Below are 15,430 nucleotides of genomic sequence, written 5' to 3'. Positions count from 1 at the left end.
GCGCTTTACATAACATGTACAATCGATCATGACATAATATACAATCATCAATACTTGAACAGATAAGTTTTCAGTGCCTTCTTGAAAGAATCATGGAAAGTGGTTATATGCTTCTGATTGCAAGAGGTAATTAGTATAGGGTTATTGTATAGCTCAAGGAAGGATTATTCTTCAGTACATCGTGTAGACGGTGAAACTCTTTCCACTATTCATACCAAAGACGCTTACTATCTTTGATTCATACAGCTGTAACACGCACGCGCGCCAAACACACACACCACACACACACACATACATACATGCTGTATACCAACTAAATAACAACGAATAAATCATACATTCCTATGGGAGTAATATGCCAACCAAATACCTCTCTTTATTTCTTTTTTTTTTTCATGAGTCCTTTAATAGAGGTCTTACTTGGGCTAAGTCCGCTGAGTCAACTATTACATCTATAGTGTAGACAAAGTCCCAAGTATGCAGCGCTAATTCAATCTGGGACTATAGAATCGATAGATTTTTTTTTTTTCACTTTGATCTAGAGACAAGGTAGTCCTTACTTTCAATTTGTTTAATTTGTAAACAAAATTATAGCTACTTTGTCTCCAGACCAAAGTGGAAAAAAAAAAGTCTCACAGGTGTTTTTGTCTTATTAACTTTTTAGGGGATACTTCTTCTCTAGTATATAGTTGAGCCGGACAAGGAGCACTTTGGTTATCTTGTTGGCAAATCAGCAATTGATTAACATGAAGTATTAGCATTTGAAATGAACGCAAATTCAATAGAGAAAAACACTTCTCAGACGTTATTGCTTTAGTTCCGTCTTTTATATAGGGCTTATGTTGTTGTATGGCTTTGAAAAAAGAAAACATTGATTTTGTGGATAGTGACACTCGTGCTAATCAAACAGTAGACACTTCGTTTCTGAGTTTGTTTGAAATGTGTTATTTTATGGTAACTTTTTGTTTCATTTACGAGTTCTCATAGAGGAGCGGTCATTGGCTGAAGTGAGTGAACCCCGCGGAACTACAATTCAAGATTCATACGGCTGTCACCGAAATGACTTAGCTCAATTTAGACATTTTGGAAGAAATTTATCAACAGCACACCAAAAAAACATGTCAATTAATACCAAAAAAAAAAGAAACAACAACCAAGTGACATTCATCCCAATACATAATTCCGCATAATTTGATAATGCCGTTATGTAAACACACATATTTACATGCTTCACTCTAAAAACACAAATGTTGAATTAGCATTTAAAAGGGCCGAGGAGTGACAACATTTTGAAAGTGTTGGTTTTCCTGCTAGATTCAACATTAAAATGTTATTTTAAAAGTTGGATGCAACACTTCAAGAAATGCTGTCACTCCTCGGCCCTTTTAGATGTTGATTCAACATTTGCGTTTTTAGAGTGTTGGGATATTTCACAAACATACTTACACAAAACAACGCCAATAATAATAATGATAATAATGATAACTGATTCGAGTTCAACTAAAAATTACGGTGTGCTGTGTGTAGGCATATGTATTCAATGATATTCTTACTTTCTGTTACAGGAAATTAAAATTTTGGAGACTTTTCATGCAGCAATTGATTATACCAAAAAAAAAAAAAAAAAAAATAGCGACAAGTGAATTTGCCTGTACATCTTGATAACAATTTTAAAGTGGATTCTGAAAACATTAAAATTGAACAGGGAAGACAGTGGCGTACCATAGTTTAAAATCGGTATTGACTTAAACTGTTTGCGAAAGGGTTTAACATCACCGCAGATACAGTGTAATTACAATCGTCCAATCGAAGCACTGTGACAACCCGCGATTTTTGCTCACAAGTTTCAATGATCACTCCAATGTACTAGTACACAAAATTATGTACCACTGATGTTCTTTGCATTGTATTCGAGTTTTCAAGTTAATGCAACGGTAATAATGTGATCTGTCGAGTAGACTCAATCCATTAGACTCAAAGCGGAGAATCCTTAGCCCTATGCCATTGAATTCGATAAATGTATGATGAATCTCTATATTCGAGTGTCCCTCGAGCATTGCATGAAGTCATCGGGAAAAACATATCGTTTGAAAGGACAAAATATTGCATAAGTTCAGTTATCATACTAGGCATCACTGATCTAGGATCAAGACCCTTTTTATTTTATCTAACAGATTCTAGATATAGGCCTATTGGAAAAAAACAGATACATATTACTAATTACGCTTTAAGCTCTGTTCTAGACAAATGACTTGGTCTACTTGTACTTGTTATAAAATCTTGAATCTACTTTTCCCGATCTCACACAGTCCGATACAAATTCACTTGCTTATAAAACTAGAATTTATCTACAAAGCACCGCACAATGTAGGCAAACCTTAACTTTTTGTAGACCTAACCAATGTGTGTAGAATAGAGGCGGAGTCTTGACCATAGCCAAGGGTCTAAATTGCTAGAATCTAGATGTTCTATTTTTCAGCCTACACTCTGGAGTCCGTACAGCTTCTGGAAATAAGGATTACCTTTTAGATAAGTTCTAGAATTCTATATACATTAGGATGATAGGGTCTTAGCTTGTTAATGTACGATTACGATGACGACATTCGTATATATCCAGTAGGCACTCTGAGAAGGACGGAGAATAGAAGGCACAAGCCGACACAAACTACACATGAGCCGGTCCCTCGGTGAAGCACAGCGGGGCCGGGCCGAGGACATAAAAATAAAGGATCCGATGAAAGTTAAAAGAGCTTGAGTTCGAGTTGGCGATGGACCGGCATCGTTCGGTAGATGCTCGCAAAGTGAGAACCGCGCTTGCACATGTTACCGATAGCCTGCGACAGCGAACCGTCTTTCGAAGCCACAGTCGTCAATAACTGCATGAATTCCTCGAAATCGATACTGTCGGAATTATCGGTGTCAATTTGACTAAAAGCAGCGAGACGTTCTTCATTGCTTGATGTATCCCCCAGCTCGTCAAGTGCGTTTACCAGCTCCGGAAAATCGATGAGTCCGTCTTGGTTGACGTCAAACGTCATAAATTGCATTTTGAAGTCTTCAATCTGGCCCAAGGTGTATGCTTTGAATTTCTTCATCAGACCATCGAGGTCCTCGAACTTTTGCTTGGCAAGTTTAGCTTTCCGACGTTGTTCTACAAATCTGTGAAAGTTCTTCTCCGTTGCTGACTCAAACCCAGTCTTGTCGAAGACTGGACGCTTTTTTTCCTTGCCGTTTGAGGTGAACATGTCCGCTGCCTCGAAACTGATATTCGTCTTGGGAACTGGGATGGGAAAGCTTGGGTTCAACCCCATGATGAGTAGACTGTTATGCCTGGTCCGTCAGTGTCGATTTGTAAGAGAAAGAGGCCAATAACGTCTAGCAGACAGGCATGCACACATCCGAAGTCTTAAATTTAGTTTGTATTTTACAGCACTCCTCAGGTGTTGTCCGGTAACTTGCGGTTACTTGAGCTCGACGGCCGGCCGGGAGGGCAGCGCAGCTAGCTGGCATGCATGGCCACTATGCACTAATTTTATGGAAGTACTGTTGTGTACTGTTGTGCATGCGAATATGCGCTAGTTCTACAAACGGTATACGGCCGGAGGAGCATGCAAGTAACGCTAGCATGCATGCGGTATGGCTACTAAAAACACCGCACTGCTGAGTTGCTACGCGCGCGCACGCAGCGCGTATTTTGAAGTAAACGCGATACCCGCATTTGTTGCGTCATCAATGACAATGGTCTACTACATTGTATTAGACATCACGACGTCACCAAGTGATTTGAGCTGGATATTATTACGTCATCACCAACTGTTTGACTCGCAGAATCTCTAACCAGGACGACATTATGATAATAGTGATAACATTGATGATGAAATAAAATTTATTCAACGCCATTTATGTGTGAAACATTCAAAAGCGCATAATGATTCATGAGGATTTCATTGTAATAATAGTTGTACTACAAGTTCTTGAGGTAGGTTTCTATGTATAGCGTTATGATACATGCACAGTTTGAATAAATTATCAAGGCACTTCATCACGTACAACTTGGAAAAAGATAAATAAAAAATAAGAAAGTGGTTATATAAGGCATTTTTTTAAAAGGGAGAATGTTGTCAGTCATCACACACAGGGTGAAACAAATACATTTTTAGGCTGTCCTTGAAGTGGACTTCCTGACTTGTTGAAATAAGTTAGTATGAGAAGAATTACAGTAAAGTTATGGAAGCACAATCATGCACCCGTGTATAATACTTTTTTTTTTTCAAAAGCGGATGAAATTTAGGGATATTGTAAAGTAAAAGTTGCACTTTTTCCCACAAAATCTTGACTTTTTTTTTTTTGCTATTGTTGCTCAAACGCAATACTGTGATCAACTCAAAACCCTCATATATATCAATGATGGTTATTTTGAAGTACTCCCGCATAGAATATCATCATTTTTTTAATTTCATATGGAGAAAATTTAATTCTCGTCAGATCTTGGTCAACAATCAAAAATTAAGCAAAACTTCATAATTTCCTTGATTTCGATTTAACTGTGCGCAAATTTTCACTGCTCTGCCTTTTAATTCTAGCTCTTTCTTCTCCGAATACCTTCGGACTCGTCCGGAATTCTGCTCAAAAGAAAGTTCATGAGTTTTGACTTTAATAAGAGTACTTGGGCAGTGCATAAGATGGAACCTCGCACGTTGAGTTCGCGTAATAAGCCTACGTGACGTAGGACCTACGTACTGTTGTATGTATGTAGGGCCTACATACACACACGCGCGCGCGCACACACACACACAAAAACACACACACAAACACACTACGGAGTTACACACATACCACACCAGACAATTAAAAAAGTTATGACATCCAATTCACATGGTACAGTAAAATGACGCGAGAATTTTTTTGTGTGTCCAATACTAGTATTTTAATGTCGACGTCTCCCTCAACAAGGCAGGTATTGTGATGTCATAATGGAATTTCTTCCTCATAAACACGGTCATCGTATTCTGTGGATCTAGTAACCATTCCAAGGCAACGAATGAGATAAAAAAAAAAAAAGGATGAGCTATAAGCATCTTCTATCTTTTTCTAACATGAATGACCGCCGATAACGATGTAACAATTTTACAAGCATCAAGAAACAGACATTGGGTTTTGTTTGTTTTTTTTTTATGTGGCGTGCCACGCCATTGCAACGAAAAATGATACAATAAACACAAACTACACAAACAACGGTGCATGCTTTGACAATAATTCATGCTGATGTAAACGGCAGTACAATGCCACAAATATCGATTGTTTACAATTGTTTATATTTCAGGGAGCAGAGAAAAATAAAGGGAATCGATTATCACGAAACACTGCACTCATTGGATACGTAAATACAATAACAGAACTTGAATTATACAATATGATCATTGAAAGGGGAAAAAACATAAGAATCACGCTCGACTTGAATTTGAACACTGACACAGGACTGAAAAGAGCCAGGAAACTTCATTTGATTCCATTTCTTTGTATTCTATAAACTTTCGGCATTCAATATTAAGCAGAATTAAATCATAATTTGTTTTACATGGCCGTTGAGAGAGTCATGCGCCGAGCTTCCCCATGGGATGGGATTGAAACAAAGTCCCCTTCCAAGGACTAAAGGAAATGAGGGGAAGGTACCTTGATTATCAAGGGACCTCAGGAATGACAATCAGTTTCATCAGCTTCTGAGCCAAAACACCTCGATTGCTGCGTGAGAGATATGGTTAAAACAACCAGTGTAAGTATACTGTTTCGCAATAGCAAATGTCTGTTCTTTCTTTCCATTTCATCTGACAATTTTTCAAAGTACAGAAAAACATTCCCGACTTTCGACCATCAACTCAAGCTAATGTTATCAGCAGGCCGTATCCTTTATGAATAAAGAAAACAACTTTGTCACATTTGTTTTCTTTAATTGATGCTCTATAAACTTTAAAGAATGCAGTGATGTTTCTTCATAAAGAAATCCACAATGCATAAATATAACTGAGAAGTAATGCATATAATAATACACGGATACATTGCAAATACAGAAATTGGGAACATTATAAAATGTCCATGTACAGAACAAGTGGATTTTATGACAACAAAGGCTTCATTGAATACATGATAACAAATACACTTTTCTGAGGACGTAAAAAATGAGTACCTTTAATACGGAGAAAGTTCATTCTTAGTACTTGGATTTTCAACCCTGTACAGTCGACTCCCGTTATAATGAAGTCCTCTGGACCGGCAGTTTTCTTTCTTTATACCAAAAATCCGTTATAACCGAATAAACTAACAATAAAAGATACAGAGCAGATGATGCTGGGAGGGCTCTGAATTTTTACTTCGTTGTAACCGGAATTTCGTTATGACCGTGTTCGTTATAACGGGAGTGCACAGTAGTACTGCAAGGATGAGAAGGTAACGTGTTCACCTTAAAACAAGGGAGATCAACTCTCTTTATATGGATAATATTAGGGTAGTATATTCCTAACGGATACATGTCGAGGGGGAAGTAATAACCACACATACAGTATACCAGAAAGCGACGTGAAGATACAATATCATTTGCCCAAACTTGCTCAAAATTTAGCCAGATTGCTACATGCCTACACATTGCTTATGCGCGCACTGAAAACGCTCTGCCACAACCCACAAGACAAATCTAGCGCCCTTTGTTGTTCCCGACAGATTTTCAGTCAGTAGTAAATGATAAACTGACTGGGGGTTGAAAAAAAATTTAAATAATGAATGGCAGTACTGTTAAATATTGTGTGTGTTTGTTGTTGTTGTTGTTGTTGTTGTTGTTGTTTTGTCAACAGTCAATACACAGTGAAGCTACAACAGCCGAGTCAGTACAGCCCTGTAGAGTCTCCTCCCCCCCCCCCAAAAAAAAAGAGAAAAAAACAATAGCATCCCTGACATTATAGTAACTATATTACACTGTTGAAAGGCAGCAGCAAACTTTTCCTATAGTACTCTACAAGTTCATTGATGACAGAAAAAGAAAATACAGACTGCTAAATCTAACAAACAATAGCTCTGCAAGACATCTATCAAATATGTCACGATTAATACACATCAATTCTTACAGAAAATTGACACTTAGAGTGTGCAGCTGTACTACATGTACCTGATTACCAACAGAAATCTCACTACACCAAAAAAACAAAAACAAAACAAAACAAAACAAAACATAAAAGTTGTGTACAGTTATGAAATGCAGCATGAGTGCAATTCTAAAGAGCAAGGCACATTGTCATTCCTTTCACCACACACCGGCACAAAATAGAGAGGGAAAATATATCTAAGGCCTATATCACACATAAAGAAAATCTATCAATGAGGTACCTCTGTTTGTGTTTGTTCAATTGATGGAAATCAGAGAAAATGAACGAATGTCATATCTTTTCTCAGCAACTTGAAAGATATTTCAAAATAGGAAAACAAATGGCCAACTTGCTCACCAGGGCCACCTACAGAAGGAGAATGTTTTTGATATTCTTCCCTATAATATGCAGGACACTTACTGTTATTTCCTCAGTTACACTGTGGGCCAGGTTTGCATGGGGGACCTCAACTAAAAACTGATGAAAAAAAAAAAAAATAGGTGTCTTGGGTTGCATATACCCCCCCCCCCCAGAGGTAAAGAAGTTAAGACACATCATCACTTCAACTACTTTGCATATGTTGACACATTTGACATGAATGTGTGTGTGTGGGGGGGGGGGGGGGGACATGAACTTCCAAATTCCGTAACATTCTTAATTTGTGTTCAATTGCACTGAAACTTTACCATTCTTCAAATATGATTGATTTCACTCTATACTTAAAACAGTCACATTTAGTGGGATTGCAATGTTAATCACCATCTTTGCTCTATAGAAAGGGAAACAAGAGACCGCGGGTCTAGCGCTCACCTGAGTATCGCAAGTTCACCTTTCACGCAGTCACTAATCTAAATTATTCACAGCTATACCAAAATTTGACCAGGCATTCTCAAGTAGAAGATGAAAATGTACAATAAGGGCCCAAATTTTTTAAGATTCCTTAATTATTGGGGATTGGGGCTCCCTGGGGCCCTCTGGGTGGGGCATGGTGCCTATTTTGATAAATTTAGATCCTGACCCCTAGGATGCTACCTGCCAAGTTTGACGAAAATCCATCATGAGGTTTTCAGGAAGAAGATGAAAATGTACAATTCAGGCCCCCATTTGGACCTTCCCAACCACCCCCCCCCCCACCCCTGCCCCCAAGAGGGGCACCCCTGGATCTCCTATGAACAAACTCAAAACTACAGTCATTAATGTACTCACTCATAGTATTATCTTAGCTCTATAACTTCTGATTCTAGAGAAAAATTTTTAAAGATTCCTTCATTTTGGGGGTTTGGGGCCCCTGGGGGCCCCCTGGGTGGGGCATGGTGCCCATTTTAACAAATTGAGTTCCTAACCCCCTAGGGATGCTACCTGCCAAGTTTGGTGAAAATGGGTCATGGGGTTCTCAAGAAGATGATGAAAATGTACAATTTAGGCCCCATTAGAACCCCTCCCCACCCCCTCCCCTGGGTCCCAAGGGGGGCACCCCTGATTCTGCCATGAACAAACTTGAAACTACAGTCATCAATGTACTAACTCATAGTATTAACTTAGCTCCATTACTTCTGGTTCTAGAGAAGAACATTTTTAAAGATTCCTTAATTTTGGGGGGTTTTGCCCCCCTGGGGGCTCCCTGGGTGGGGCATGGTGGCCATTTTAACAAATTGAGTTCCTAACCCCCTAGGGATGCTACCTGCCAAGTTTGGTGAAAATGGGTCATGGGGTTCTCAAGAAGAAGATGAAAATGTACAATTTAGGCCCCATTAGAACCCCTCCCCACCCCCTCCCCTGGGTCCCAAGGGGGGCACCCCTGATCCTGCCATGAACAAACTTGAAACTACAGTCATCAATGTACTAACTCATAGTATTAACTTAGCTCTATCACTTCTGGTTCTAGAGAAGAAGATTTTTACAGATTCCTTAATTTTGGGGGGTTTGGGCCCCCCTGGGGGCCCCTGGGTGGGGCATGGTGCCCATTTTAACAAATTGAGTTCCTAATCCCCTAGGGATGCTACCTGCCAAGTTTGATGAAAATCGGTCCTGGGTTTTTAAGAAGAAGATGAAAATGTAAAAAGTTTACGCACGACGGACGACGCACGACGCACGACGCACGACGGACGCCAGACGAAGGGCGATCGCAATAGCTCACTTGAGCCTCTGGCTCAGGTGAGCTAATAAAACTGCACATATTTTTCAGATAGTTATGAAACAATCCATTTTTTCTTTTCTTCTACTTGCTCTGTCATCATCAGAAAAGGTTTATAACCTTTGACTTCTGGTAGCACTACCACACACAAGCAGTGTCTGACTCTGTTACAGGGAGAAACTACTGTTACTTAAAAATGCACATAAAATTGTGTCCAAAAAAAAAAAGGTGAAGAATATTCTAAGTTGCATTGGTTTGACAAGGATCTTATAAGTCCCATCACAAATATTTCAAGAATGTTGAAGAATATTGTAAGTTACATTGGTTTAATTAAGATCTCAGAGGTCAATGACTTTTCAGCTCAGTCTATTTCAGTTATTTAATTCTTTTACACTACAAGGGATAACAACTCTTCTACTACAAGCTCAACTTGCACCTAACCAAACCTAGGACTGTGGGGCTTCGAGAAAAGCCCACTGATCTTATCTTTGCATTGATTTTGTACTTTTCAATGAGTCAATTTTTTGTCAAATCTAAATGATAGCCACATTTCTCACAAATTGTAACAATGCATAGGTTTGTTGGTTTTGATAACATTCATGTAAAATGAAAACTGATAATCGTGATGAAATTGATTAATTATCATAATAACCTCTTAGCAGGACTTTACCATAAAGATGGAAGTTTAGGCATGATTCATTGTTTTTATTTGTGTGTGTGTGTGTGTGTGTGTGTGTGTGTTTTGTTTGGCCAATTTCATTGAGCTTTATTTCTTTCTCACTTTTGTGCAAAATCAAGCATCTCTGTATGTAATTAGTTTGGCAGAGTTCTGAATATTTCAGCCTAGCATCAAATTAAACTCTCCATACCGCAGAGTACTCCATGTTCAAAGTAATCGACTCTAGATTGTCCTTATAATGCCGAGATGAATATGACTGACAATGCAAAAAGGCATTCTAAACGAGCCTTATAGGCCTACGAGTCTTATAGGCCTACTTGAAAAAACAACAAACAAACAACAAGAAAGATCTGCCAAATCAGTAACCCCCAAAACATCATCTATACTTCAAGATATTTGTTTCGTTAACTAATATCATCAGGACATTGAGATCAAAAGGACAACCTGCGTCTGTTTTTGGAGGTTGGATAAACAATGGGGAAGTATCAGTAAAAGTAGAGAGAAAAGTAAATCATGGGTGAATCAGAAGATTATGTAGGTCTACATCCCTGAATGAACGGACATTAAACATATATAAATCACAAAACAAAAGAAGACTTAAAAAAAAATTGTAATGATGCACTAAGTGAAGAATGACCTGATTTTGCAAACTGAAGGAACAATCTACTGCTGGATTACCGTACAAAAGGTAATGATAAACTAGGGTCACATGATAAACTAGGTACGTGTTTCCATATGTGACCCTGCACCACAAAACAAACAAAAAGTTGCCAGGCATGGATTTTTAGTTAAGGTCAGATTCTGAAAGAGCAGACTTCGAGCTTTAAAATGATGTATAACTCAATTCAGATGGACTCTCTTAACCTATCTAATATTGGAAAGAAAGCACATACTCCGGAAAAGTGTGAACTGACAAAAGAGGCTTTGAAGTAAAGGGTCTATTCAGACCATTGTGCTTAATCTTTACCTAGTCATGCTTGCTGTGCTATGAATGGAGCAAAAACAAAAACAAACAAAAACAGGATGTTAACCATCAGAGCAACAACCATGAAGGAATTATCAGATTAAGCTGAAATTAATAATGGTTTATTAACACATTCTGCCCATGAGTACTGCCAACTCGCAAAGCAGTATATCGTCCTTTCACAATTTATTCGAGTTGAAAGTGAATTAGAGTATGTACAAGGTTTGTAAGAAATGAAATGGGGACTGTATAAAACAAAGAAACCTTATCACACTATTCTACACACAAAAAAAAAGTTTTCAAAAAATGGCTAAAAACACAATTTTCTGTTCATTTTATGGTCCCAAACTTTAGCATAAGGTAGAAGACTTGCTCTTTCAGAAATTATGAAAAACTCAAGATTGGCTACTTTGACCCATTTCGCCTATTTTCAGTCCTCACAAAAAAAAAAAAAAAAAAAATCAGTGGGTGTGAATTTTTGCTGGTTTTGTGATGCACAGTCACAAATGAAGACCTAACAGCGAGAACTTCGGAGGGTTTGTGCTTTGATCATTATACAATGAAATTTTGACATGATGCAAAATATTTCTGGCGATACGCATGCCTTGGCAGTCATTCCCGCTGATGTCTTCTGGCAAAGCTTACCTGGTGGTCTGGACGAACAAGGAAGTGCTCTGATTAGTGGTGCACATTGGTGCAATTTAATGACTACTGCAGCATGAGCAGGCAGCTGTACTTACATTCAACACAATTCACTGCATGTGGGACTAACAACAACATATCCCACACATGACAAACTACAGACATCACTATACCAAAAAGATATTGAATGCAAAACAAGACTCTCAACAGCACTTCTTACCTCTCAAACCTGGTGAATTGCCCTGTTTGTGATTAATCACACAGTATACAGCTCTACGGCTTTCATAGAAAACACAAATGAGCCAAATGTTACTGCAAGTGATTAGTAATTTCTGGCGCTACATCAAGAGGTCACCAGTAACCTTGGTGTGATTAAAACAGAATGACCTTTCTCATCGAGTATGACAGTAACCACCAGCTCACAGTTTAACAACAAGAAGAATCCTAGAAACACAAAAATATTCAAACAAACAACATGAGCAAAGAAAGAGACACAATCCACAGAATATTGCCCTCTCTATCCCCTCTTCGTATGTCATGGGTTACTAGTCTTTTATCAAGGCAAATCCAGCCACATTCCATGTTAACTGCCGATCTCCATTATCCAACCTTGTGACTGGCATGAGCCACAAAGCAGCTCTACTCCTGAACTTTAACCTTCCCAGATTCATTCAATAAAAAAAAAAAAAAACAATAACAACATACCATGCCATGTAGTTGCCAGTGGTTATGAAAGCCATTTGTCAGTTGAGAATGAGAAGGGCGTTAAAGTGCCTTGAACACTACGGCTCAATAGTGCCCTTATCAATCTCACACAAAGTATTACGAAGCTTAATCACTCATAAAGTAAATTTGGTGTTCAGCACGGAAAAAAAATGAGACACAAGTGCCTTGATCAAAGACCACACATGGGCAGGCAAGAAATCACCTAGTGCTACATGGCCACATGCCAGTGTACTTGGTTTCAAGCCTTATGTAAGAAAGGACAGTCATTAATTGTTCACTCTTGTTCTGCTGGGGAAACACCAAAAATATTGCCCTCATTCAACCATAGTGTGCTTCCACTGAAATCACGCACTATGGCCCACTATCAGGCAATATACAGTAAATCTTATTCCCCTGAAGGCGATAATGAGAAATTTTAGCTGAGTTTTTGTAAAGCTCTGGCAGCTAAACATAGCTTGATGTTAGCAGTAAAGTTTAAAAAACATTCAACAGACACTAATATATAACAATCTTGTATCAAAATACTGTTCATCAAAATATTGATACAGTGGCTTGAATTCATCCTAAAATATTGACTTCCATGTAACAAATATTTACTATCTTTATGTACCCTCACTTTACAAAATACCATATCATTTTGTTACACATAAAACAACAACTCTTTTCATCCAGTTCATGTTGTAGGCAAAGTGTACAAAAATATTGTTGTAAACAGCTTACACAGTGTCTACATTGTCAACTCCATCATAATATCAGGTAACTATTTTATATGGGAGTGTAGTGTTCCCACTGAGGGGCACTTGAAGTGCAGGTAGTTTTTTCTCTCTTTATAATTAGTGTATATATATATATATATATATATATATATATATATATATATATATATATGTGACCCGCTACAACAAAATGATCCTAAAGTCGGGCGAGGTCGATTATTTGAAAATTACAAGACACAATTCCCTAATCTTTCTGCTTTAAATTGATATATAACACGTCTTATAAAAATAATCGGCTGCGGAGATATCGATGTTTAAAAGAGAGCATGTCAAGACGTCTGTGAAATCACTGTTTCGAGAAAAGCGCCCTAAAAGTTCTCCTTGCGACGCAATCACTATCAAGAGACACGCAAGTCAGTATTCACCTCCGGACAATAGAAGTTAAGCCCTAGCAACCCCCGAAATGCTCATTCAAACACAGCGTCGGCGGTCTCCTCACCGACCAATCAGTGACCAGGATGTCAGGAGAAGCGGCTAGGCATAGCGCAACCAGCCCGCACGCACCAGTCGACTGGGCAGTGTGCGAGCTTCACGCTTCAGTTAGCGGCAAGCAGCAAACTGACCAATGAGATCACTCTGGTTGCTGTTAGGGGCGGAACCTATGTGTGGCGCTCAATCCAAATGTTCGAACCAGTTTCTGCTTCGTTGAAACGCCAAAAAAACATGGCCCAGAAAAACGCTATTTTTTGGTCTTTCCTTTCATCATTTTGCTTCAAAATTTCGACAGATGATAGAAGACATGTCAGACTCTAATAATATGTCAAATTCAGGAAATCGTAAGTTTTGACGAATTTTGATGCTCTAACTTCGAACTCGATTTTCACGGCTTCGACCGTGCGCGACTTTAGGACCATTTTGTTGTAGCGGGTCACATATACATATATATATATGTATATATGATATCATTTTTGATATTCTTATCTGAGCACAGACACATCATCTGATTTTGCAAATGGCAAATTACAGTGAATATATAAAAATTTTTGATCATATGGCTTGCCATACATGTTTACCGCTGATCGTGACAAATTGTTCCACACATACATTGTATAAAAAACGGTGATACTAAGGAGGTGACCACATCGGCGATGATAATGCATGTCTTAGGAATAGCATTCACAAGAGACAACTCACACTGGTTTTTTGCTGAGAAACTAACGAGCCTGAAAAGAAAAATGATTGTGTTGATCAACATCGACATGCAACGCACAATGTTTCTGACTCTGTGATACCTACAGTAGGGCTACCGATACTCCAACATCAAAATCTGGGAGGCTTCCACAGAGCAATCAGGGAGATATGTGTTTACATGGTATCTCAATGGGCAAATATTCCCCAAATTGGGGAGCTTATTGTGTCAATCTGTCTACACATGAAAAGATGTCTAATATTTCAGGAAACCTCTTGCAGAAAATCTTGGCAGCTCTTCTAAACTGACTCATTGGTGTTATCCCTTTCTGTGCCAGGCACTTTGGGCAGTGTGTACAAGACTATGGGGCTATGTGTAAGAAATGACACTCAGAGCACATAGAGTTAAGTGTATGAGACACAATCTTACTGTCTTTGCACAGAGTGAAAGAAAAATCCAGCAAACTGAAACAAACAAAACATAAAATCTAAAATCATCTGTTGACAATAACCGAAGTATGAGATGCCTGTCCCTATCCTACCATCACCATGTCTACAAAAATCAATAAAACAGGAAGAAAGGAGAAGCGTGCTAGTTTTTTTGGCATCAATAGTTAAACACTGCACTCTCTACGATGGTAGAGGTAACATTCACCTAATAGCACCTTATAAGACTTTGCAACCACCCACACTGTCAGTGTGCTTGCACATAGGTGTGTGTGTGTGTGTGGGGGGGGGGGGGGTTGGAGGGGTGTGGATGTGAAAACACGTCCATTTCTTTATCATGGATCATACACATGTAATCATCTCAATCGTCCCTACACTGCAAGTTTATTTTTATTCCTTTATTAACTTTTTTATTTCATCTTCAGTACTGGCGTAAAAATTCAACCAAAACATGATATATTCACAGCAGGAAACTTTTGCTAATTGGCGCCGACAGCTCATTTTGCAGCATAAAACTTTAGTGAATTTCCATTGGTATTCAGTGTATTGTGATGCAAAAACTTTTGCGCAAATTTTACTTTCGTGAAGTTTGGCTCCTCCAAAAATCCACGAAAGTTCCATGCACGTGAAAAATTTCCGGTTTTACAGTACTTCCTTCACTGAGGAGGGTTTTGACAATGCAAATAAAAGTTGATGGGTGTTAAAAGGTTCATCATGATAGAAATGTCCCATGGCGCTCTACAGTACATGCTGATATTTGATTTGGTTTACAAATGTGGACCTAAACTTACAATCTACATG

At 38.6% G+C, this 15,430-nt stretch overlaps 1 protein-coding gene across 1 annotated transcript; it reads right to left on the bottom strand.

Moving 5' to 3' along the window:
* Positions 1-351: 351 nt before the first annotated feature.
* Positions 352-3,589, bottom strand: LOC140246968 (uncharacterized). The gene has a single exon (XM_072326279.1). The coding sequence runs from the start codon at positions 3,309-3,311 to the stop codon at positions 2,742-2,744; it is 570 nt and encodes a 189-aa protein (XP_072182380.1). The 5' UTR covers positions 3,312-3,589; the 3' UTR covers positions 352-2,741.
* Between the last annotated feature and the right edge of the window lie 11,841 nt (positions 3,590-15,430).

This window comes from Diadema setosum, chromosome 3 (genome assembly GCF_964275005.1).
Source record: "Diadema setosum chromosome 3, eeDiaSeto1, whole genome shotgun sequence".
NCBI classification, from domain to species: domain Eukaryota; kingdom Metazoa; phylum Echinodermata; class Echinoidea; order Diadematoida; family Diadematidae; genus Diadema; species Diadema setosum.
The sequence above is the reverse complement of the archived record's forward strand: the minus strand, read 5'-3'. Positions and strand labels throughout refer to the sequence as shown.